General features: G+C 62.4%; 1 protein-coding gene across 1 annotated transcript; it reads right to left on the bottom strand.

The window, feature by feature from the left end:
- Positions 1–1,752: 1,752 nt before the first annotated feature.
- Positions 1,753–25,702, bottom strand: USP4 (ubiquitin specific peptidase 4). Its single transcript, XM_069735960.1, has 22 exons — positions 25,512–25,702; positions 20,981–21,108; positions 19,798–19,928; positions 19,598–19,724; positions 18,941–19,086; positions 18,806–18,864; positions 18,580–18,729; positions 16,728–16,839; positions 15,825–15,998; positions 11,352–11,510; positions 11,026–11,250; positions 10,870–10,953; positions 10,689–10,783; positions 9,564–9,752; positions 7,418–7,506; positions 7,097–7,336; positions 6,894–6,964; positions 6,580–6,695; positions 6,335–6,484; positions 5,105–5,208; positions 4,944–5,032; positions 1,753–2,204 (listed from the first exon to the last, which is right to left on the bottom strand). Exons 1-22 carry the CDS (start codon positions 25,667–25,669, stop codon positions 2,055–2,057), a joined length of 2,946 nt encoding a protein of 981 aa, XP_069592061.1. The 5' UTR covers positions 25,670–25,702; the 3' UTR covers positions 1,753–2,054.
- Positions 25,703–25,967: the final 265 nt, after the last annotated feature.

Here is a 25,967-nt window from a genome sequence, read left to right as displayed (position 1 = left end):
GGAGATACAGAGACGGAGGAGGGAGATGGTGCACAGATCTGGAGCGGAGGGAGATACAGAGACGGAGGAGGGAGATGGTGCACAGATCTGGAGCGGAGGGAGATACAGAGACGGAGGAGGGAGATGGTGCACAGATCTGGAGCGGAGGGAGATACAGAGACGGAGGAGGGAGATGGTGCACAGATCTGGAGCGGCGGGAGATACAGAGGCGGAGGAGGGAGATGGTGCACAGATCTGGAGCGGCGGGAGATAGAGACGGAGGAGGGAGATGGTGCACAGATCTGGAGCGGAGGGAGATACAGAGACGGAGGAGGGAGATGGTGCACAGATCTGGAGCGGCGGGAGATACAGAGACGGAGGAGGGAGATGGTGCACAGATCTGGAGCGGAGGGAGATACAGAGACGGAGGAGGGAGATGGTGCACAGATCTGGAGCGGCGGGAGATACAGAGGCGGAGGAGGGAGATGGTGCACAGATCTGGAGCGGAGGGAGATACAGAGACGGAGGAGGGAGATGGTGCACAGATCTGGAGCGGCGGGAGATACAGAGACGGAGGAGGGAGATGGTGCACAGATCTGGAGCGGAGGGAGATACAGAGACGGAGGAGGGAGATGGTGCACAGATCTGGAGCGGAGGGAGATACAGAGACGGAGGAGGGTGATGGTGCACAGATCTGGAGCGGCGGGAGATACAGAGGCGGAGGAGGGAGATGGTGCACAGATCTGGAGCGGAGGGAGATACAGAGACGGAGGAGGGAGATGGTGCACAGATCTGGAGCGGAGGGAGATACAGAGACGGAGGAGGGAGATGGTGCACAGATCTGGAGCGGCGGGAGATACAGAGACGGAGGAGGGAGATGGTGCACAGATCTGGAGCGGAGGGAGATACAGAGACGGAGGAGGGAGATGGTGCACAGATCTAGAGCGGCGGGAGATACAGAGACGGAGGAGGGAGATGGTGCACAGATCTGGAGCGGAGGGAGATACAGAGACGGAGGAGGGAGATGGTGCACAGATCTAGAGCGGCGGGAGATACAGAGACGGAGGAGGGAGATGGTGCACAGATCTGGAGCGGAGGGAGATACAGAGACGGAGGAGGGAGATGGTGCACAGATCTGGAGCGGAGGGAGATACAGAGACGGAGGAGGGAGATGGTGCACAGATCTGGAGCGGCGGGAGATACAGAGACGGAGGAGGGAGATGGTGCACAGATCTGGAGCGGAGGGAGATACAGAGACGGAGGAGGGAGATGGTGCACAGATCTGGAGCGGCGGGAGATACAGAGACGGAGGAGGGAGATGGTGCACAGATCTAGAGCGGCAGGAGATACAGAGACGGAGGAGGGAGATGGTGCACAGATCTGGAGCGGCGGGAGATACAGAGGCGGAGGAGGGAGATGGTGCACAGATCTGGAGCGGCAGGGGATACAGAGAGATACGGTGTAGAGACCTGGAGAGCCGGGGGGATACGGTGCACAGATCCAGGGCGGTTGGTGGACCCCTGCCCAGGAGTCAGCGCTCATCATCCGCCCACCTGCACTTCCTACCATCCCCGCTCTACTGCGGGCGTGTGCTGGGAGTTGTAGTTCCCCGGTGACTCCTAATCTTGTGATCAGAGGGCGAGGTGACGGCGGCTTCCTCAGGCCGTCCTGTGCATGTGGCTGGCGGGGGGCCGTGTCCTGCTGGGGAGGTCAGAGGGTCCTCACTGCGCCCCCAGAACCCGCTGTGTGAACACAGCCCCAGGAGAAGGCGGCTCTGCTTGCATCATGACATTTAATGGCACCCCTCCCCCACAGCACAGCGCTCCGCAGCGCCCCCTGCAGATCGTCCTCCGCTTTGTACATTGTGCGATGCTTTACAGGAAACGTCTCCATAAAATACAGAGCAATAAATAGCCCCACCCCCAACAGCTGAGAGCCAATCACAGGGTGGCACGGTGTGACAGCAGCCGGTGCTCCTCCCATTTGTCCACGAGAAGGGCCCATCCTCCACCTGAGACCCCCCCAGGCCTCGCACCGGGGGGCTTCCTCCGCACAGGGCCACGGGGGCTCCAGCATTAGTTGGTGTCCATACAGTCTAAGTCCTGTCTGTCCTGTTCCCCGAGGTCGTCCTCAGCCGGGGGAGAGCGGAGAGTCGCTGCAGGCGAGGAGACCTTAAAGCTGCCGCCATCTTGTCTCTGGTAGAACAGCACATAGGCCGCCTTAGTCTAGGAGAGAGGAGCAGACATCAGCGACGAGCGAGGATCCCACCCCCCCCCCCCCCGAGTGATGGCCGCCGCGCCCGCCCCATCCCCCACAGCACAGGCCGATCCCCCCGACTGATGGCCGCCGAGTCCGCCCCATCCCCCACAGCACAGGCCGATCCCCCCGAGTGATGGCCGCCGCCCCTGCCCCATCCCCCCGAGTGATGGCCACCGCACCCACCCCATCCCCCACAGCACAGGCCGATCCCCTCGAGTGATGGCCGCCGCGTCTGCCCCATCCCCCCCCCCCGAAAGATGGCCGCCGCGCCCGCCCCATCCCCCACAGCACAGGCCGATCCCCCCCGAGTGATGGCCGCCGCGCCCGCCCCATCCCCCACAGCACAGGCCGATCCCCCCCGAGTGATGGCCGCCGCGTCTGCCCCATCCCCCCCCCCCGAGTGATGGCCGCCGCGCCCGCCCCATCCCCCACAGCACAGGCCGATCCCCTCGAGTGATGGCCGCCGCGTCTGCCCCATCCCCCCCCCCCGAGTGATGGCCGCCGCGCCCGCCCCATCCCCCACAGCACAGGCCGATCCCCTCGAGTGATGGCCGCCGCGTCTGCCCCATCCCCCCCCCCGAGTGATGGCCGCCGCGCCCGCCCCATCCCCCACAGCACAGGCCGATCCCCCCGAGTGATGGCCGCCGCCGCGCCCGCCCCATCCCCCACAGCACAGGCCGATCCCCCCCGAGTGATGGCCGCAGCGCCCGCCCCATCCCCCACAGCACAGGCCGATCCCCCCCGAGTGATGGCCACCGCGTCTGCCCCATCCCCCCCCCCCCGAGTGATGGACGCCGCGCCCGCCCCATCCCCCACAGCTCAGGCCCATCCCCCACAGCACAGGCCGATCCCCCCCGAGTGATGGCCGCCGCGTCTGCCCCCCCCCCCCCCCCCCGAGTGATGGCCGCCGCGCCCGCCCCATCCCCCACAGCACAGGCTGATCCCCCCCGAGTGATGGCCGCCGCCCCCACCCCATCGCACAGGCCGATCCCCCCGAGTGATGGCCGCCGTGTCTACCCCATCCCCCCCCCCCCCCCGAGTGATGGCTGCCGCGCCCGCCCCATCCCCCACAGCACAGGCCGATCCCCCCGAGTGATGGCCACCGTGTCTACCCCATCCCCCCCCCCCCCCCCCCCCCGAGTGATGGCTGCCGCGCCCGCCCCATCCCCCACAGCACAGGCCGATCCCCCCGAGTGATGGCCACCGTGTCTACCCCATTCCCCCCCCCCCCACCCCCCGAGTGATGGCTGCCGCGCCCGCCCCATCCCCCACAGCACAGGCTGATCCCCCCCGAGTGATGGCCGCCGCCCCCACCCCACAGGCCGATCCCCCCGAGTGATGGCCACCGTGTCTACCCCATCCCCCCGAGTGATGGCCGCAGCGCCCGCCCCATCCCCCACAGCACAGGCCGATCCCCCCCGAGTGATGGCCACCGCGTCTGCCCCATCCCCCCCCCCGAGTGATGGACGCCGCGCCCGCCCCATCCCCCACAGCACAGGCCGATCCCCCCCGAGTGATGGCCGCCGCGTCTGCCCCATCCCCCCCCCCCCCCGAGTGATGGCCGCCGCGCCCGCCCCATCCCCCACAGCACAGGCCGATTCCCCGAGTGATGGCCGCCGCGCCCGCCCCATCCCCCACAGCACTGGCTGATCCCCCCCGAGTGATGGCCGCCGCCCCCACCCCATCGCACAGGCCGATCCCCCCGAATGATGGCCGCCGCGCCCGCCCCATCCCCCACAGCACAGGCCGATTCCCCGAGTGATGGCCGCCGCGCCCGCCCCATCCCCCACAGCACAGGCCGATCCCCCCCCCCCCCCCCGAGTGATGGCCGCCGCGCCCGCCCCATCCCCCACAGCACAGGCCGATCCCGAGTGATGGCCGCCGCGCCCGCCCCATCCCCCACAGCACAGGCCGATCCCCCCAAGTGATGGCCGCCGCGTCCGCCCCATCCCCCACAGCACAGGCCGATCCCCCCCGAGTGATGGCTGCCGCGCCCGCCCCATCCCCCACAGCACAGGCTGATCCCCCCCGAGTGATGGCCGCCGCCCCCACCCCACAGGCCGATCCCCCCGAGTGATGGCCACCGTGTCTACCCCATCCCCCCCCCCCGAGTGATGGCCGCCGTGTCTACCCCATCCCCCCCCCCCGAGTGATGGCCGCCGCGCCCGCCCCATCCCCCACAGCACAGGCCGATCCCCCCCGAATGATGGCCGCCGCGCCCGCCCCATCCCCCACAGCACAGGCCGATTCCCCGAGTGATGGCCACCGCGCCCGCCCCATCCCCCACAGCACAGGCCGATCCCCCCCCCCCGAGTGATGGCCGCCGCGCCCGCCCCATCCCCCACAGCACAGGCCGATCCCGAGTGATGGCCGCCGCGCCCGCCCCATCCCCCACAGCACTGGCCGATCCCCCCCAAGTGATGGCCGCCGCGTCCGCCCCATCCCCCACAGCACAGGCCAATCCCCCCCGAGTGATGGCAGCCTCCCCCACCCCATCCCCCACAGCACAGGTCGATCCCCCTGAGTGATGGCCGTCGCGCCCGCCCCATCCCCCACAGCACAGGCCGATCCCCCGAGTGACAGCACAGACCCTGTGGACTGACACACTAGTAATAATCTGCCATGCTGAGGCCACCGCCTGCCATGACGTCCCCGGGGTTAGAGGCGGTCACGGCGACAGCGCACAGAGCAGACACGACACCTACCACAATCTGATCTTCAGACGCCGGGGAAACGCTGCTGTCATCGAAATAATACCACTGCTGCGTCTCCTGATTCTTGGCGTACGCGGTGTCTGCGGGGGAGGAAGGCAGCGGTCAGCACGAGGAGCCGTCAGCTGCGCCCTCACTGCACCCGCCATACTTACAATGGCCACCACCCATGCCGCCATAGTGATTGGAAACCGCCACAAGATCGTACACGTAGGGCCCGGCCGTTGGGTCACACACAAACTCCGACATGTTAAGGTTTCTGGAACGAACATAGAGAACGATAATATGTGGGGGGTGTAGGGAGCGCGGTGGTGTAGTGGACTATGCATAGATTTATTGTGTGACTAGTAATAATGTAACATCTGTCCTGAAGGCTGCAGGTCTCATCCAGGTGTTAATATGTATTTTCCTGAGACAGCAGACTTCTGTCTCCAATCTCACCAGGGGGTCGTGCTGGGAACCAAGAAAGGAAATATTTGACACCTCCTAGCCCATTGGAAGAGAGATGTCAATTACAGCCTGACACCATATATCTGTGAGAACTTTCACACAGGGAATCTCAGAGCAAATAATATATTCATTGGGGGAGTGGCCGCGGTCCAATCAAAAACAAGCAATTATAATATCAACCTGAGGGGCTGGTCTAGAAATCTGACCTCCAGATTGACTCTATAAATCTGGCTTGTATACATTCAAAATTGTTCACAGATTGAGGGCAGCCTGGGAAGCTGATGTGATCCAGACTATATTCACCCCCCTTAGGGAGCAGAAGCAGACTACAAGTTAGCTATTTCTGTAATTTTTCTCCTGTTTATTTTATACTGTTTTGCATAAGTTGTATGTATTTTTATTATCATCATAATTTTATACCTTTTCTTACTGTAAGCACTGAACCTTTTTGCATTAAAGCATAAAACTAACAGTTGAACATTGAATGGTAAACAGTATTAGTAATAGTCTGGGACTCATCGCCCCGTGCATTCGGTGAGTGGTAGACATTATTAGTAGTAATATTTCCGGGACTCATCGCCCATGTATTCGATGAGTGGTGGCAGCGTGTATGAGCGGGTGTGTGGCCTGGGTCGGTGTGTGATTTATGCTCCCATTACGGCATAGGACAGAGGTTGAATGCTGGACTGAGAGTGGAGATAGATTAACCCTTGCAGGCACAACCCCAAGTCACGTGCTGAGAGCGGATACATGACGAATTAGTGGCAGCACGGAGAAGGGATCAGTGACAGGTGGTGAAGGGGGTGTAGGGAACACGTGGAGGGGGGCCATCATTATCCGACCCGGGATTTATCTGCCAGCAGGCACAACCCAGCAGGACTGCCCCGGACCACCGCCCACCTGTTACCACCAGCAGGGCACAAGGGCCGCCGTACCTGATGGGAAACTCCACCACCGCGTCCAGCTTGTCCCTCCAGTAGCGGTTATACGAGAAACGCTTTAAATGCACAACAAGGATTTTTGGCAAAGACCAGAGGTCAAACTTCTTGGTGGCCCGCTGGTGCTTCCGGCAGTTTGGGCAATACCTGGAAATAAGAGGGGTCTGAGACAGAAGGCAGGAAGGGGGGGCAGATACCCACAGGAATGGCGGGGCACCCTCAGCGGGCGGGTGGAGGCTCACCAGGGGTCGTGTTCTCCCAGCACCTCGGTCTTGGTGAAGAGCTGGATGCAGTCTCTCAGAGCCACCGTCATCTTCTTCTTCTGTGGCTGCAGCATGGACTCGTGCTTGTCGAAGGCCTGCAGGAAAGATGATGTCACAGTGACCCCCCCAACCGTGACCAGACTGTGGCCCCCACCCGACCGTGACCAGACTGTGGCCCCCACCTGACCGTGACCAGACTGTGGCCCCCACCCGACCGTGACCAGACTGTGGCCCCCCACCCGACCGTGACCAGACTGTGGCCCCCTGACAGCCTCCCACCATGCAGCGCTCACCTCCGCCTCCTGGTCATCGTAATACAGCTTCTTCATCTCTGCGTCCCAGTCTATCGCCACGGTGGAATAGGCTAAAAAGGATCAGACGACAGCAGAGTCATCAGCAGCCGCCGGCGCCTTCATCACACCACTCACTGGTTACTGGCGGCAGCCTCCCCACGGCCTGCAGAGGGGGCAGGCTGCGCAGTCCTGACCATACTCACAGGTGAGTTTCAGGAAGGCGCCCTCGGCCGGCATGCTGCCCACATCGGACGTGGCGTAGGAGTTGACCAGGCTGAAGCAGAAGAGCCTCTTGTGGACATCCTGGGCTTTCTTTGGCATTTCACTGCAGGGACTACAACCCTCAGAGTTCTCCTCCTCCACGCTGTCGTCTGACTGACCATTAGTCTCCTCCGGGGCCTCGTCCCCCTCCTCATGTTCCTCCTGATGATCCATCTCCTCATCTTGAAAACATGGAAAGTAAGTCTGAGCTCAGCAGGAGGTGCTGTGTACGCCGGACGAGCAATGGCGGCTTCCACATTTACCGTCATAGATCCCGTTTGAGCCATTGCAGGAAGTGGAGTTGCTGGACGGACAGGAGTATTCCTCCGGTAACGGGGCCTTCACGTAGCGCCTGTGGGGGGACGCAACAGGTGAGGATGGACGACCATCCCTGTGGGGAGCCAGCATGTCCCCCACAGAGCGAGAGGCGGCTCCCGCCCTCCCACAACAGAGCGAAAGAGGCCGCCGCGCCCCCCCACAACAGAGCGAGAGGCTGCCGCGCCCCCCCACAACAGAGCGAGAGGCCGCCGCGCCCCCCCACAACAGAGCGAAAGAGGCCGCCGCGCCCCCCCACAACAGAGCGAGAGGCTGCTCCCGCCCCCCACTACAGAGCGAAAGAGGCTGCCCGCGCCCCCCCACAACAGAGCGAAAGAGGCCGCCGCGCCCCCCCACAACAGAGCGAGAGGCTGCCGCGCCCCCCCACAACAGAGCGAGAGGCCGCCGCGCCCCCCCACAACAGAGCGAAAGAGGCCGCCCGCGCCCCCCCACAACAGAGCGAAAGAGGCCGCCCGCGCCCCCCCACAACAGAGCGAAAGAGGCTGCCCGCGCCCCCCCACAACAGAGCGAGAGAGGCCGCCCGCGCCCCCCCAACAACAGAGCGAGAGGCCGCCCGCGCCCACCCAACAACAGAGCGAGAGGCCGCCCGCGCCTCCCCCAACAACAGAGCGAGAGAGGCCGCCCGCGCCCCCCCAACAACAGAGCGAGAGGCCGCCCGCGCCCACCCAACAACAGAGCGAGAGGCCGCCCGCGCCTCCCCCAACAACAGAGCGAGAGAGGCCGCCCGCGTCCCCCCCCCCCCCACACTAAAGAGCGAGAGAGGCTGCCGGCGCCCCCCCACAGAGCGAGAGAGGCCGCCGGCGCGCCCCTCACACTACAGTGAGAGGCCGCCCGCACCCCCCCCCACACTACAGTGAGAGGCCGCCCGCACCCCCCCCCACACTACAGTGAGAGGCCGCCCGCACCCCCCCCCCCACACTACAGTGAGAGGCCGCCCGCACCCCCCCACACTACAGTGAGAGGCCGCCCGCGCCCCCCCCACACTACAGTGAGAGGCCGCCCGCACCCCCCCCACACTAAAGAGCAAGAGGCCGCCCGCGCCTCCCCACACTACAGCGAGAGGCCGCCCGTGCCCCCCCACACTACAGCGAGAGGCTGCCCGCGCCCCCCCAACACTACAGCGAGAGGCCGTCCGCGCACCCCCAACACTACAGCGAAAGGCCGGCCCCGCCCCCCCACACTAAAGAGCAAGAGGCCGCCCGCGCCCCCCCCATACTACAGCGAAAGGCCGGCCCCGCCCACCCACACTAAAGAGCAAGAGGCCGCCCGCGCCCCCCCACACTACAGCGAGAGGCTGCCCGCGCCCCCCCACACTACAGCGAGAGGCTGCCCGCTCCCCAACACTACAGCGAGAGGCCGCCCGTGCCCCCCCAACACTACAGCGAGAGGCCGCCCGTGCCCCCCCAACACTACAGCGAGAGGCCGGCCCCGCCCCCCACACTAAAGAGCAAGAGGCCGCCCGTGCCCCCCCAACACTACAGCGAGAGGCTGCCCGCGCCCCCCCACACTACAGCGGGAGGCCGCCCGTGCCTCCCCAACACTACAGCGAGGCCGCCCGTGCCCCCCCAACACTACAGCGAGAGGCCGCCCGTGACCCCCCAACACTACAGCGAGAGGCCGCCCGTGCCCCCCCAACACTACAGCGAGAGGCCGCCCGTGCCCCCCCAACACTACAGCGAGAGGCCGGCCCCGCCCCCCACACTAAAGAGCAAGAGGCCGCCCGCGCCCCCCCACACTACAGCGAGAGGCTGCCCACGCCCCCCCCCCCACTACAGCGAGAGGCTGCCCGCGCCCCCCCCACACTACAGCGAAAGGCCGGCCCCGCCCCCCCACACTAAAGAGCAAGAGGCCGCCCGGGCCCCCCCACACTACAGCGAGAGGCTGCCCGCGCCCCCCCACACTACAGCGAGAGGCTGCCCGCTCCCCAACACTACAGCGAGAGGCCGCCCGTGCCCCCCCCACAACAGAGCAAGAGAGGCTGAAGAAAGGAGAAACAGAGGCTGCCCGCGCCCCCCACAGCAGGAGGAGACACATGGTGCCCCCAGAAGTGGCCGCCGTCTGGAGGCTACTTACCGGATCCTCTCCAGGACCAGGCTGTACAGCATGTCCGCCGTCAGCTTCTGCCGAGGCACGGAGATCAGCAGCGGCTGCCCGTACAGGATGGTGCCCGCCGCGCTGCTCTGTCGGAATCGCTTCTCCCGGAAACAGATGGGTAATGTGAGCCAATCAGAATCTGAGCCCCCCGGCGACTTCACCTCGTACCTGCAGAAAGAGGAGACTGCATGAGGGGAGACCACGGGGGTCAGGGAACTACTCCTCCCATCAGGCAAGGTGGAGGGTCGGCAACACAGAAACCTCCCCCTATATGGGAGCTCCCAAGACCCCCAAAGAGCCAGCCCCTCTGACTGACCACAAGGGCAGGGGGACCTAGGGGCCGATATAGAGAGCGAGAGAGAGCGCGAGAGACACGGAGAGCGCGAGAGAGAGCGCGCGAGACACGGAGAGCGCGAGAGAGAGCGCGCGAGACACGGAGAGCGCGAGAGAGCGCGCGAGACACGGAGAGCGCGAGAGAGAGCGCGCGAGACACGGAGAGCGCGAGAGAGCGCGAGACACGGAGAGCGCGGGAGAGCGCGAGACACGGAGAGCGCGGGAGAGAGCGCGCGAGACACGGAGAGCGCGGGAGAGCGCGGGAGACACGGAGAGCGCGGGAGAGCGCGGGAGACACGGAGAGCGCGAGAGAGAGCGCGAGACACGGAGAGCGCGGGAGAGCGCGGGAGAGCGCGAGACACGGAGAGCGCGGGAGAGCGCGAGACACGGAGAGCGCGGGAGAGCGCGAGACACGGAGAGCGCGAGACACGGAGAGCGCGGGAGAGAGCGCGAGACACGGAGAGCGCGGGAGAGAGCGCGAGACACGGAGAGCGCGGGAGAGAGCGCGAGACACGGAGAGCGCGGGAGAGAGCGCGAGACACGGAGAGCGCGGGAGAGAGCGCGAGACACGGAGAGCGTGGGAGAGAGCGCAAGAGAGAGCACGAGAGAGAGCAAGAGAAAGAGCAAGAGAGCACGAGAGAGAGCAAGAGAGCACGAGAGAGAGCAAGAGAGCACGGAGAGAGCAAGAGAGCACGAGAGAGAAAGAGAGCGAGAGCGAAAGAGAGAGCGAGAGAGAGAGACACGGAGCGCACGAGACAGACACGTCCATACACAAAGAGATCGTCGCGCTCCATGATGTGACTGAGCATCTCGTCCGACTGGAAGATCTTGTGGAAACGGTGATTGTAGACGTCGGTCACCACCATCTGCAGGGAGAGGAGGTGAAGGTGAAGGCGCTGTGGGCTCGGAGGGTGGGGGGCCGGCGGGGACTCCGAGGACGGGGGGCACTTACATTTTCGGCAGGCACTCCCGACAGTTTAGAGAGCGCGGAGCAGAGGTCAGAGACCGCCCCCATTTTAGGCACAATCAGTCGGTACTGTGCAGGAGAGAAGGAGACGTCAGACCACACACGTGCTTCCCAGACGCCTCACACAAGAGCAGCACTCACCTGGGTGGGCTTACACTGAGGGTCCGCGCGCACCAGGAACACCTCCATAGTGCGGTCCTTCTTCATAGGGAGGGGAAGAGTCAGATAACAGAAGGGGTCGAAGGTCACGGACACCTTGGAGCACTCGGGACACACGAGCGTGGACTTAAAGAGACCGTGGAAAATGTCCACAATGATGGAGTTATTCCGCCGGAGGTGATTGTCCCACGCCTCTGTGGCCACCACCTGCGGGACGGCAGAGGTGAGCGAGCGAGGACCCCAGCAGACACCGCCGCCAGCCCCCCGCCCCTCTAGAGTGTGAGCGCACACCCCTGTCCACCACGTACCGAGTCCGGCCGCCCGTTCGCGTCCTTCAGCTCCAGGTACGGCTTCTTCTTAACTCTGTTCAGATCTTCATGCAAACCGTCCAGAAGGAACGCCAGGAGCTCCTGAGAGTCCTGCTGCTGGTACCCCGAGAACTGCGGGGCGAAGCGGCCCACCTGTGTCTGAGAGAGCCAGGGGTACAAGTGACCATACAGTGAGCGCAGCTCTGGAGTAAGATAATGTATGTACACAGTGACGGCACCAGCAGAATAGTGAGTGCAGCTCTGGAGTAAGGTAATGTATGTACACAGTGACGGCAGCAGCAGAATACTGAGTGCAGCTCTGGAGTAATGTAATGTATGTACACAGTGACTGCACCAGCAGAATAGTGAGTGCAGCTCTGGGGTATAATACAGGATGTAACTCAGGATCAGTAATGTAATGTATGTACACAGTGACGGCACCAGCAGAATACTGAGTGCAGCTCTGGAGTAATGTAATGTATGTACACAGTGACTGCACCAGCAGAATAGTGAGTGCAGCTCTGGGGTATAATACAGGATGTAACTCAGGATCAGTAATGTAATGTATGTACACAGTGACTGCACCAGCAGAATAGTGAGTGCAGCTCTGGAGTAAGGTAATGTATGTACACAGTGACTGCACCAGCAGAATAGTGAGTGCAGCTCTGGAGTATAATACAGGAGGTAACTCAGGATCAGTAATGTATGTACACAGTGACTACACCAGCAGAATAGTGAGTGCAGCTCTGGGGTATAATACAGGAGGTAACTCAGGATCAGTAATGTAATGTATGTACACAGTGACTGCACCAGCAGAATAGTGAGCGCAGCTCTGGAGTGTAATACAGGATGTAACTCAGGATCAGTAATGTAATGTATGTACACAGTGACTGCACCAGCAGAATAGTGAGTGCAGCTCTGGGGTATAATACAGGATGTAACTCAGGATCAGTAATGTAATGTATGTACACAGTGACTGCACCAGCAGAATAGTGAGTGCAGCTCTGGGGTATAATACAGGATGTAACTCAGGATCAGTAATGTAATATAAGTACACAGTGACTGCACCAGCAGAATAGTGAGTGCAGCTCTGGAGTATAATACAGGAGGTAACTCAGGATCAGTAATGTAATGTATGTACACAGTGACTGCACCAGCAGAATAGTGACTGCAGCTCTGGGGTATAATACAGGATGTAACTCAGGATCAGTAATGTAATGTATGTACACAGTGACTGCACCAGCAGAATAGTGAGTGCAGCTCTGGAGTAAGGTAATGTATGTACACACTGACGGCACCAGCAGAATACTGAGTGCAGCTCCGGAGTAATGTAATGTATGTACACAGTGACGGCACCAGCAGAATACTGAGTGCAGCTCTGGAGTAAGGTAATGTATGTACACAGTGACTGCACCAGCAGAATAGTAAGTGCAGCTCTGGGGTATAATACAGGATGTAACTCAGGATCAGTAATGTAATGTATGTACACAGTGACTGCACAAGCAGAATAGTGAGTGCAGCTCTGGAGTAAGGTAAAGTATGTACACAGTGACGGCACCAGCAGAATAGTGAGTGCAGCTCTGGAGTAAGGTAATGTATGTACACAGTGACTGCACCAGCAGAATAGTGAGTGCAGCTCTGGGGTATAATACAGGAGGTAACTCAGGATCAGTAATGTATGTACACAGTGACTGCACCAGCAGAACAGTGAGTGCAGCTCTGGAGTATAATACAGGATGTAACTCAGGATCAGTAATGTAATGTATGTACACAGTGACTGCACCAGCAGAATAGTGAGTGCAGCTCTGGAGTAAGGTAATGTATGTACACAGTGACTGCACCAGCAGAATAGTGAGTGCAGCTCTGGAGTATAATACAGGAGGTAACTCAGGATCAGTAATGTATGTACACAGTAACTACACCAGCAGAATAGTGAGTGCAGCTCTGGGGTATAATACAGGAGGTAACTCAGGATCAGTAATGTAATGTATGTACACAGTGACTGCACCAGCAGAATAGTGAGCGCAGCTCTGGAGTATAATACAGGATGTAACTCAGGATCAGTAATGTAATGTATGTACACAGTGACTGCACCAGCAGAATAGTGAGTGCAGCTCTGGGGTACAATACAGGATGTAACTCAGGATCAGTAATGTAATGTATGTACACAGTGACTGCACCAGCAGAATAGTGAGTGCAGCTCTGGGATATAATACAGGATGTAACTCAGGATCAGTAATGTAATGTATGTACACAGTGACTGCACCAGCAGAATAGTGAGTGCAGCTCTGGAGTATAATACAGGATGTAACTCAGGATCAGTAATGTATGTACACAGTGACTGCACCAGCAGAATAGTGAGTGCAGCTCTGGGGTATAATACAGGATGTAACTCAGGATCAGTAATGTATGTACACAGTGACTGCACCAGCAGAATAGTGAGTGCAGCTCTGGTGTATAATACAGGATGTAACTCAGGATCAGTAATGTATGTACACAGTGACTGCACCAGCAGAATAGTGAGTGCAGCTCTGGGGTATAATACAGGATGTAACTCAGTATCAGTAATGTAATGTATGTACACAGTGACTGCACCAGCAGAATAGTGAGTGCAGCTCTGGGGTATAATACAGGAGGTAACCCAGGATCAGTAATGTAATGTATGTACACAGTGACTGCACCAGCAGAATAGTGAGTGCAGCTCGGGAGTATAATACAGGATGTAACTCAGGATCAGTAATGTAATGTATGTACACAGTGACTGCACCAGCAGAATAGTGAGTGCAGCTCTGGGGTATAATACAGGATGCTCAGGATCAGTAATGTAATGTATGTACACAGTGACTGCACCAGCAGAATAGTGAGTGCAGCTCTGGGGTATAATACAGGATGTAACTCAGGATCAGTAATGTATGTACACAGTGACAGCACCAGCAGAATAGTGAGTGCAGCTCTGGGGTATAATACACGAGGTAACTCAGTATCAGTAATGTAATGTATGTACACAGTGACTGCACCAGCAGAATAGTGAGTGCAGCTCTGGGGTATAATACAGGATGTAGCTCAGGATCAGTAATGTAATGTAATGTATGTACACAGTGACTGCACCAGCAGAATAGTGAGTGCAGCTCTGGGGTATAATACAGGATGTAACTCAGGATCAGTAATGTAATGTATGTACACAGTGACTGCACCAGCAGAATAGTGAGTGCAGCTCTGGAGTATAATACAGGAGGTAACTCAGGATCAGTAATGTAATGTGTGTACACAGTGACTGCACCAGCAGAATAGTGAGTGCAGCTCTGGGGTATAATACAGGATGTAACTCAGGATCAGTAATGTAATGTGTACACAGTGACTGCACCAGCAGAATAGTGAGTGCAGCTCTGGAGTATAATACAGGATGTAACTCAGGATCAGTAATGTATGTACACAGTGACTGCACCAGCAGAATAGTGAGTGCAGCTCTGGGGTATAATACAGGATGTAACTCGGGATCAGTAATGTAATGTATGTACACAGTGACTGCACCAGCAGAATAGTGAGTGCAGCTCTGTGGTATAATACAGGATGTAACTCAGGATCAGTAATGTAATGTATGTACACAGTGACTGCACCAGCAGAATAGTGAGTGCAGCTCTGGGGTATAATACAGCAGGTAACTCAGGATCAGTAATGTAATGTATGTACACAGTGACTGCACCAGCAGAATAGTGAGTGCAGCTCTGGGGTATAATACAGGATGTAACTCAGGATCAGTAATGTAATGTATGTACACAGTGACTGCACCAGCAGAATAGTGAGTGCAGCTCTGGAGTATAATACAGGATGTAACTCGGGATCAGTAATGTAATGTATGTACGCAGTGACTGCACCAGCAGAATAGTGAGTGCAGCTCTGGGGTATAATACAGGATGTAACTCGGGATCAGTAATGTAATGTATGTACACAGTGACTGCACCAGCAGAATAGTGAGTGCAGCTCTGTGGTATAATACAGGATGTAACTCAGGATCAGTAATGTAATGTATGTACACAGTGACTGCACCAGCAGAATAGTGAGCGCAGCTCTGGAGTATAATACAGGATGTAACTCAGGATCAGTAATGTATGTACACAGTGACTGCACCAGCAGAATAGTGAGTGCAGCTCTGTGGTATAATACAGGATGTAACTCAGGATCAGTAATGTAATGTATGTACACAGTGACTGCACCAGCAGAATAGTGAGCGCAGCTCTGGAGTATAATACAGGATGTAACTCAGGATCAGTAATGTATGTACACAGTGACTGCACCAGCAGAATAGTGAGTGCAGCTCTGGAGTATAATACAGGATGTAACTCAGGATCAGTAATGTAATGTATGTACACAGTGACTGCACCAGCAGAATAGTGAGTGCAGCTCTGGGGTATAATGCAGGATCAGTAATGTAACTTATGTGGACAGTGGCCTGATACTTTTGGGTGGTCCTACCTTGAACATGCGCGGAGCGACATAGGAATGCTCCCCGGACCAGATCTGGCGGATCAGTTCGGCGTAGGCTGTGGCGATCTCTCCTTTCATTCCCAGCGGATTGTCCCTGTTGATCTCGTCCTTGTAGTCATCAGTCAGGAAATACTCGGTCAGGGGGCGCGTGTTACTCAAACACTGAATAATACAGAAGAGCATTGATCACCTGATCGGCGGCGATTTACTGACTGTTCCCGGCTCCAGGATTCGGGGCAGATCCGGTCCTTCCGGATGCGCTGACCATACAGTGGTGTGACTACAGGCGCAGGGAGACTTGCTGCAGAGTCTACGGTGTGCTGGCTTCTCCCGCCTCGGCCGCTCTCTTCCTTGTGGTTTTAACGCAACTTGAAGCATCCGAAGCGTCAACTGCTTCAGCGTTTTAGAGGCAGCAATATCTGCAGGAAATACTAAGTGTGCACTCGGCCTTATTCCACATGGCACACTGTAAAGCAGCTGCTCATATACTGGAGATGTGTGACACTGAGGCTGTTAGCTTCTGTGATATGAACCTGGAAGCACGTTATGTGCTGGGAGGGTTAATCGACAATGTCAGGGCCGGGTTTACTGTGAACAGCTGTGCGGACCGCTGTCCACCATATCTCCACCCAAGGCTGAGGTCCAGGAGCTAGAGCTGATGGTTCTGTGTCCTCTGGAGGGAGCCCACCTTTTGATCTGAACCAGTTCCTGTGCAGCCTGTCTCATTAATGTCAAGTTGGGATGTGTCAGTTTACTTTGTGTGCACTGGACTATGAAGCGACCTTGTGATTGCCTCGTGAAACCGCTGAGTGAGCCCATCTACCACACCGCCGAGCGCACAAGAGCCGCGGCCACAAACCCAAATAAGACCCCAGGAGTGGCCGGACCTACCTGCAACGCAGAGTTCATGAAGCACGTGTTGCCCAGGTTACTGAGACCACACAGGCCGGGCTTACTGGAGGGGTCCCTGTAACTGTACGAGCTGTACGAGGAGCCGTAACCACTGCAGGAGCAAGGAGAGGGGGCGCGGTGAGCCAAAGAGGAAGAAGAGGGGGCGCGGTGAGCCAAAGAGGAAGAAGAGGGGGCGCGGTGAGCCAAAGAGGAAGAAGAGGGGGCGCGGTGAGCCAAAGAGGAAGAAGAGGGGGCGCGGTGAGCCAAAGAGGAACAAGAGGGGGCGCGGTGAGCCAAAGAGGAAGAAGAGGGGGCGCGGTGAGCCAAAGAGGAAGAAGAGGGGGCGCGGTGAGCCAAAGAGGAAGAAGAGGGGGCGCGGTGAGCCAAAGAGGAAGAAGAGGGGGCGCGGGGAGCCAAAGAGCAAGGAGAGGGGGCGCGGGGAGCCAAAGAGCAAGGAGAGGGGGCGCGGGGAGCCAAAGAGGAAGAAGAGGGGGCGCGGTGAGCCAAAGAGCAAGGAGAGGGGGCGCGGTGAGCCAAAGAGCAAGGAGAGGGAGCGCGGTGAGCCAAAGAGCAAGGAGAGGGGGCGCGGTGAGCCAAAGAGCAAGGAGAGGGGGCGCGGTGAGCCAAAGAGGAAGAGGGGGCGCGGTGAGCCAAAGAGGAAGAAGAGGGGGCGCGGTGAGCCAAAGAGCAAGGAGAGGGGGCGCGGTGAGCCAAAGAGCAAGGAGAGGGAGCGCGGTGAGCCAAAGAGCAAGGAGAGGGGGCGCGGTGAGCCAAAGAGGAAGGAGAGGGGGCGCGGGGAGCCAAAGAGGAAGAAGAGGGGGCGCGGTGAGCCAAAGAGGAAGGAGAGGGGGCGCGGTGAGCCAAAGAGGAAGGAGAGGAGGCGCAGTGAGCCAAAGAGGAAGAAGAGGGGGCGCGGTGAGCCAAAGAGCAAGGAGAGGGGGCGCGGTGAGCCAAAGAGCAAGGAGAGCGGGCGCGGTGAGCCAAAGAGGAAGAGGGGGCGCGGTGAGCCAAAGAGGAAGAAGAGGGGGCGCGGTGAGCCAAAGAGCAAGGAGAGGGGGCGCGGTGAGCCAAAGAGCAAGGAGAGGGGGCGCGGTGAGCCAAAGAGCAAGGAGAAGGGGCGCGGTGAGCCAAAGAGCAAGGAGAGGGGGCGCGGTGAGCCAAAGAGGAAGAGGGGGCGCGGTGAGCCAAAGAGGAACAAGAGGGGGCGCGGTGAGCCAAAGAGCAAGGAGAGGGGGCGCGGTGAGCCAAAGAGCAAGGAGAGGGAGCGCGGTGAGCCAAAGAGCAAGGAGAGGGGGCGCGGTGAGCCAGAGGAAGGAGAGGGGGGCGCGGTGAGCCAAAGAGGAAGGAGAGGGGGGCGCGGTGAGCCAAAGAGGAAGGAGAGGGGGGCGCGGTGAGCCAAAGAGGAAGAAGAGGGGGCGCGGTGACCCAAAGAGGAAGAAGAGGGGGCGCGGTGAGCCAAAGAGGAAGAAGAGGGGGCGCGGTGAGCCAAAGAGGAAGGAGAGGGGGCGCAGTGAGCCAAAGAGGAAGAAGAGGGGGCGCGGGGAGCCAGAGGAAGAAGAGGGGGTGCGGTGAGCCAAAGAGGAAGGAGAGGGGGGGCGAGGTGAGCCAAAGAGGAAGAAGAGGGGGCGCGGTGATCCAAAGAGGAAGAAGAGGGGGGGCGAGGTGAGCCAAAGAGGAAGAAGAGGGGGCGCGGTGAGCCAAAGAGGAAGAAGAGGGGGCGCGGTGAGCCAAAGAGGAAGAAGAGGGGGCGCGGTGAGCCAAAGAGGAAGAAGAGGGGGCGCGGGGAGCCAAAGAGGAAGAAGAGGGGGCGCGCTTACAAATGTGCTGTACTTACAGTGATCCCCGGACTCACCCTTTGCACGCGGTGGAGCTGCTCAGCCCATAGCCGCCGCCCCCACTGTCTCCGTTTGTTATGGTGGCGGATGAGGATGATGAGGAGTAGCTGCCGCTGGATGAGGACTTTGTGGAGGTGGTGTAGCTCCTACTTGTGGCGGTGCTAGATCTAAGGAAATGATGAGAGATCATGCACAGATCGAGGGCAGGTAGCACAGACCGCCCCAGGACCCACTGTCACTCACTTAGTCTGCGGCTGCCGGGGCCACGTACCGTCCACGTTCCTCTGTTCTATCACCAGAATCTGCCAGGACACAAGGAGTTAATTACAGGAGGACCGCTCTGACCTCTAACCCCAAGTGAGTGGCTGGGGCCATTACCTGCCCCTGGTAGAGCCCCGCGTCCTGCACCGTGTTGTCAGGCTTGGTGAGCTGCTCAAAGGTGTTTGTCATGTATTTATTCCACAGCCGCGTCTCCTTATTCCCGGGAACATTAAAGACGATCCTCATCTCCTTCTCTATGGAGTCTGCAACCAGAGGGAGGGGTGAGGCCACCGGAGGAGGGGTGGGCTGGGGAAGGGCCGAGGCCACCGGAGGAGGGGTGGGCTGGGGACGGGCCCGAGGCCAGCGGAGGAGGGGTGGGCTGGGGACGGGCCGAGGCCACCGGAGGAGGGGTGGGCTGGGGACGGGCCGAGGCCACCGGAGGAGGGGTGGGCTGGGGACGGGCCGAGGCCACCGGAGGGAAGGGCTGGGCTGGGCCGAGGCCACCGGAGGAGGGGTGGGCTGGGGACGGGCCGAGGCCACCGGAGGAGGGGTGGGCTGGGGACGGGCCGAGGCCACCGGAGGGGAGGGCTGGGCTGAGGCAACCGGAGGAGGGGTGGGCTGGGCCGAGGCCACCGGAGGGGAGGGCTGGGCTGGGCCGAGGCCACCGGAGGGGAGGGCTGGGCCGAGGCCACCGGAGGAGGGGTGGGCTGGGGAAGGGCCGAGGCCACCGGAGGAGGGGTGGGCTGGGGCTCGGCACTCTGGGGCTGCTCTTACCAATAGTGTCGGCCTTGCTGAAGTGGCGCGTCACCACGTTGTCCAGGTCGCTATTCTCGCACAGCTTCAGCTCGATCAGGTACACCTCCACCTTACAATGCTTCACAAACATGCCGTGCTCCACCACCTGCAGAGGAGCAGAGGGTCAGCACATGCTGCAGCCCGCCCTGGGGCCTATGTACAGCGCCGGGGCCACCTACCTTCCTCACTATGGGCTGCTGGCCGGGCACGCTGCCATACCAGCACATGAGCTTGCCCCAGGCCTCGGTGGGCACCAGCACGTAGTCCAGCTCATCAATCAGATGCTCCTTTAATGCCTGAGTGTCAGGATCTGCAGGACACAGAGAGGTGAGTGGGACGCGGGGAGGCGTGCGGGACTCGGGGAGGCGAGCGGGACGCGGGGAGGCGAGCGGGACGCAGGATGGAAAGCGGGACGCAGGACAGCGAGCGGGACGCAGGGAGGCGAGCGGGACGCAGGACGGAAAGTGGGACGCAGGGAGGCGAGCGGGAAGCAGGACGGGACGCAGGGAGGCGAGCGGGACGCAGGGAGGCGAGCGGGAAGCAGGACGGCGAGCGGGACGCAGGACGGACAGCGGGACGCAGGACGGAAAGCGGGACGCAGGACAGCGAGCGGGACGCAGGGAGGCGAGCGGGACGCAGGGAGGCGAGCGGGACGCAGGGAGGCGAGCGGGACGCAGGGAGGCGAGCGGGACGCAGGGAGGCGAGCGGGACGCAGGGAGGCGAGCGGGACGCAGGGAGGCGAGCGGGACGCAGGGAGGCGAGCGGGACGCAGGGAGGCCAGCGGGACGCAGGGAGGCCAGCGGGACGCAGGGAGGCCAGCGGGACGCAGGGAGGCCAGCGGGACGCAGGGAGGCCAGCGGGACGCAGGGAGGCCAGCGGGACGCAGGGAGGCCAGCGGGACGCAGGGAGGCGAGCGGGACGCAGGGAGGCGAGCGGGACGCAGGGAGGCGAGCGGGACGCAGGGAGGCGAGCGGGACGCAGGGAGGCGAGCGGGACGCAGGGAGGCGAGCGGGACGCAGGACGGAAAGTGGGACGCAGGACAGCGAGCGGGAAGCAGGACGGCGAGCGGGACGCAGGACGGCGAGCGGGACGCAGGGAGGCGAGCGGGACGCAGGGAGGCGAGCGGGACGCAGGGAGGCGAGAGGGACGCAGGGAGGCGAGAGGGACGCAGGGAGGCGAGAGGGACGCAGGGAGGCGAGAGGGACGCAGGGAGGCGAGCGGGATGCAGAACGGCGAGTGGGACGCAGGACGGCGAGTGGGACGCAGGGAGGCGAGTGGGACGCAGGGAGGCGAGTGGGACGCAGGGAGGCGAGTGGGACGCAGGACGGCCGCCCTGATGGCGCCACTCGCTCTCTGCTCTACCTGCAAACAATCCGGAATTATCCACGGGTCCTGGGAACAGGCTGCTTTCTCCCACGTTGTACATGTCCCACGAATCAAAGCCAACATATTTCTTCCACTGTTTGTACCAGCGGCTGTCGACGAGGAACCTAGGACCACCGGAGACCCCCACACGGTAGGACGGCATCAGAACAGCGCAACACCACAGCACAGACAATGCACAGCCGGAAACACCCACATCATAATCACGGACATAATACGGACTACTACACCCAGCATCACAAAGTAACAAGTCCTACACACAGTCTCCTCCTCCTCGGGTCCCGCCTGCAGTCTCCTCCTCCTCCCATGTCCCGCCTGAAGTCTCCTCCTCCTCGGGTCCCGCCTGCAGTCTCCTCCTCCTCCCCGGGTCCCGCCTGCAGTCTCCTCCTCCTCCCCGGGTCCCGCCTGCAGTCTCCTCCTCCTGCCCGGATCCCGCCTGCAGTCTCCTCCTCCTCCTATCTGGGTCCCGCCTGCAGTCTCCTCCTCTACGGGTCCCGCCTGCAGTCTCCTCCTCCACGGGTCCCGCCTGCAGTCTCCTCCTCCCCGGATCCCGCCTGCAGCCTCCTCCTCCTCCTATCTGGGTCCCGCCTGCAGTCTCCTCCTCTACGGGTCCCGCCTGCAGTCTCCTCCTCCACGGGTCCCGCCTGCAGTCTCCTCCTCCCCGGGTCCCGCCTGCAGCCTCCTCCTCCTCGGGTCCCGCCTGCAGCCTCCTCCTCCTCCCCGGGTCCCGCTTGCAGCCTCCTCCTCCTCCCCGGGTACCGCTTGCAGCCTCCCTCCCGGGTCCCGCCTGTAGCCTCCTCCTCCTCCCCGGGTCCCGCCTGCAGTCTCCTCCTCCTCGGGTCCCGCCTGCAGCCTCCTCCTCCTCCCCGGGTCCGGCTTGCAGCCTCCTCCTCCACCCCGGGTCCTGCCTGCAGCCTCCTCCTCCTCCCCGGGTCCGGCTTGCAGCCTCCTCCTCCACCCCGGGTCCTGCCTGTAGCCTCCTCCTCCCCGGGTCCCGCCTGCAGCCTCCTCCTCCTCGGGTCCCGCCTGCAGCCTCCTCCTCCTCCCAGGGTCCCGCTTGCAGCCTCCTCCTCCTCCCAGGGTCCCACCTGCAGCCTCCTCCTCCACCCCGGGTCCTGCCTGCAGCCTCCTCCTCCTCCCCGGTCCCACCTGCAGCCTCCTCCTCCACCCCGGGTCCCGCCTGCAGCCTCCTCCTCCCCGGTTCCCGCCTGCAGTCTCCTCCTCCCCGGGTCCCGCCAGCAGCCTCCTCCTCCCCCGGTCCGGCTTGCAGCCTCCTCCTCCTCCTCCCCGGGTCCGGCTTGCAGCCTCCTCCTCGGGTCCCGCCTGCAGCCTCCTCCTCCTCCCCCGGTCCCACCTTCAGCTCCTCCTCCCCCGGTCCCACCTGCAACCTCCTCCTCCCCGGGTCCCGCTTGGAGATTCCTCCTCTTCCCCGGTCTCGCCTGCAGCCTCCTCCTCCTCCCCAGGTCCCACCTGCAGTCTCCTCCTCCTCCCCAGGTCCCACCTGCAGTCTCCTCCTCCTCCCCAGGTCCCACCTGCAGTCTCCTCCTCCTCCTCCCCAGGTCCCACCTGCAGTCTCCTCCTCCTCCTCCCCAGGTCCCACCTGCAGTCTCCTCCTCCTCCTCCCCAGGTCCCACCTGCAGTCTCCTCCTCCTCCCCAGGTCCCACCTGCAGTCGTCTCCTCCTCCTCCCCAGGTCCTACCTGCAGTCTCCTCCTCCTCCTCCCCAGGTCCCACCTGCAGTCTCCTCCTCCTCCCCGGGTCCCACCTGCAGTCTCCTCCTCCTCCCCAGGTCCCACCTGCAGTCTCCTCCTCCTCCCCAGGTCCCACCTGCAGTCTCCTCCTCCTCCTCCCCAGGTCCCACCTGCAGTCTCCTCCTCCTCCTCCTCCTCCCCAGGTTCCACCTGCAGTCGTCTCCTCCTCCCCAGGTCCTACCTGCAGTCTCCTCCTCCTCCTCCCCAGGTCCCACCTGCAGTCTACTCCTCCTCCTCCCCCAGGTCCCACCTGCAGTTGTCTCCTCCTCCTCCCCAGGTCCCACCTGCAGTCTCCTCCTCGGGTCCCACCTGCAGCCTCCTCCTCCCCCGGTCCCGCCTGCAGCCTCCTCCTCCTCCCCCAGTCGCGCTTGCAGCCTCCTCCTCCTCCCCCGATCCCGCTTGCAGCCTCCTTCTTCTCCCCCGGTCCCACTTGCAGCCTCCTCCTCCTCCTCCCCCGGTCCCGCCTGCAGCCTCCTCCCCCGGCCCCGCTTGCAGCCTCCTCCTCCTCCCCGGGTCCCACCTGCAGCCTCCTCCTCCCCCGGTCCCACCTGCAGCCTCCTCCTCCTGTTCCCCCGGTCCCGCCCGCAGCCTCCTCCTCCCCCGGTCCCGCCCGCAGCCTCCTCCTCCTCCCCAGGTCCCGCCGCAGCCTCCTCCTCCCCCGGTCCCGCCCGCAGCCTCCTCCTCCCAGGGTCCTGCCGCAGCCTCCTCCTCCCCGGGTCCCACCTGCAGCCTCCTCCTCCTCCTCCCCGGGTCCCACCTGCAGCCTCCTCCTCCTTCTCCCCGGGTCCCACCTGCAGTCTCCTCCTCCTCCTCCTCCTCCTCCTCCTCCCCGGGTCCCACCTGCAGCCTCCTCCTCGGGTCCCGCCTGCAGCCTCCTCCTCCTCCCCCTCCCCCGGTCCCACCTTCAGCTCCTCCTCCCCCGGTCCCACCTGCAACCTCCTCCTCCCCGGGTCCCGCTTGGAGATTCCTCCTCTTCCCCGGTCCCGCCTGCAGCCTCCTCCTCCTCCCCAGGTCCCACCTGCAGTCTCCTCCTCCTCCCCAGGTCCCACCTGCAGTCTCCTCCTCCTCCTCCCCAGGTCCCACCTGCAGTCTCCTCCTCCTCCTCCTCCCCAGGTCCCACCTGCAGTCTCCTCCTCCTCCTCCCCAGGTCCCACCTGCAGTCTCCTCCTCCTCCTCCCCAGGTCCCACCTGCAGTCTCCTCCTCCTCCTCCCCAGGTCCCACCTGCAGTCTCCTCCTCCTCCTCCCCAGGTCCCACCTGCAGTCTCCTCCTCCTCCCCAGGTCCCACCTGCAGTCGTCTCCTCCTCCTCCCCAGGTCCCACCTGCAGTCTCCTCCTCCTCCTCCCCAGGTCCCACCTGCAGTCTCCTCCTCCTCCCCGGGTCCCACCTGCAGTCTCCTCCTCCTCCCCAGGTCCCACCTGCAGTCTCCTCCTCCTCCCCAGGTCCCACCTGCAGTCTCCTCCTCCTCCTCCCCAGGTCCCACCTGCAGTCTCCTCCTCCTCCTCCTCCTCCCCAGGTTCCACCTGCAGTCGTCTCCTCCTCCCCAGGTCCTACCTGCAGTCTCCTCCTCCTCCTCCCCAGGTCCCACCTGCAGTCTACTCCTCCTCCTCCCCCAGGTCCCACCTGCAGTTGTCTCCTCCTCCTCCCCCAGGTCCCACCTGCAGTTGTCTCCTCCTCCTCCCCAGGTCCCACCTGCAGTCTCCTCCTCGGGTCCCACCTGCAGCCTCCTCCTCCCCCGGTCCCGCCTGCAGCCTCCTCCTCCTCCCCCAGTCGCGCTTGCAGCCTCCTCCTCCTCCCCCGATCCCGCTTGCAGCCTCCTTCTTCTCCCCCGGTCCCACTTGCAGCCTCCTCCTCCTCCTCCCCCGGTCCCGCCTGCAGCCTCCTCCCCCGGCCCCGCTTGCAGCCTCCTCCTCCTCCCCGGGTCCCACCTGCAGCCTCCTCCTCCCCCGGTCCCACCTGCAGCCTCCTCCTCCTGTTCCCCCGGTCCCGCCCGCAGCCTCCTCCTCCCCCGGTCCCGCCCGCAGCCTCCTCCTCCTCCCCAGGTCCCGCCGCAGCCTCCTCCTCCCCCGGTCCCGCCCGCAGCCTCCTCCTCCCAGGGTCCTGCCGCAGCCTCCTCCTCCCCGGGTCCCACCTGCAGCCTCCTCCTCCTCCTCCTCCCCGGGTCCCACCTGCAGCCTCCTCCTCCTTCTCCCCGGGTCCCACCTGCAGTCTCCTCCTCCTCCTCCTCCTCCTCCCCGGGTCCCACCTGCAGTCTCCTCCTCCTCCCCCGGTCCCGCCTGCAGCCTCCTCCTCCTCCCCCGGTCCCGCTTGCAGCCTCCTCCTCCTCCCCGGGTCCCGCCTGCAGCCTCCTCCTCCCCCGGTCCCGCCTGCAGCCTCCTCCTCCTCCCCCGGTCCCGCCCGCAGCCTCCTCCCCCGATCCCGCCCGCAGCCTCCTCCTCCCCCGGTCCCGCCCGCAGCCTCCTCCTCCCCCGGTCCCGCCCGCAGCCTCCTCCTCCCCCGGTCCCGCTCGCAGCCTCCTCCTCCTCCCCCGGTCCCGCCTGCAGCCTCCTCCTCCTCCCCCGGTCCCACCTGCAGCCTCCTCCTCCTCCCCCGGTCCCACCTGCAGCCTCCTCCTCCCCCGGTCCCGCTCGCAGCCTCCTCCTCCTCCCCCGGTCCCGCCACACGTGCCTCTCAGGCGGTTGAGGCCTCGGCCCATGACTCAGCGCTCCTGCCGGCCGCCTCCCTCAGACGCCGGTGCTCCGGCCTGCCCTCTCCCGCTCACCACTCGTCCCCCTTCCTCAGCGGCGCCTTCAGCAGTTCTCCGAGCTCGCTCTTCTGTGTCTCAGTGTCCGGGCGGCTGCCGTGTTCCGGTGACGGGGAGCGGGAGGCTCGGGGCGGCTCTACCGTGCCCGCTTCTGCTCCGCCACCCCCCTCCGCCATAACTGCGCGAACACTGCGGGGGCGCGCACGTTCTCACCGCTCCTTGATGTCAAAGCGTAAGGTGCGCGCACGTTCCAAAACGCACAAGGCCAAGGGCGGTGACCAGGTGACTGAAGCGTTCCTGCGCATGCGGAGTGTGACGTAAGCGCCGGCTATGTCACGTGTGAGCTCGCCCTTCTTAGTACCCGGAAGCAACACATCAGTTTCTCATCATAGCAACCGGAGAGCGCGTCCTTGAGCACCGACTCTGTCCTCTGTCCTCCACCACCCCAGCTCTGTCCTCCACCACCCCAGCTCT

This window comes from Ranitomeya imitator, chromosome 8 (genome assembly GCF_032444005.1).
Source record: "Ranitomeya imitator isolate aRanImi1 chromosome 8, aRanImi1.pri, whole genome shotgun sequence".
NCBI classification, from domain to species: domain Eukaryota; kingdom Metazoa; phylum Chordata; class Amphibia; order Anura; family Dendrobatidae; genus Ranitomeya; species Ranitomeya imitator.
This window is presented reverse-complemented; position numbering and strand designations above follow the sequence as displayed.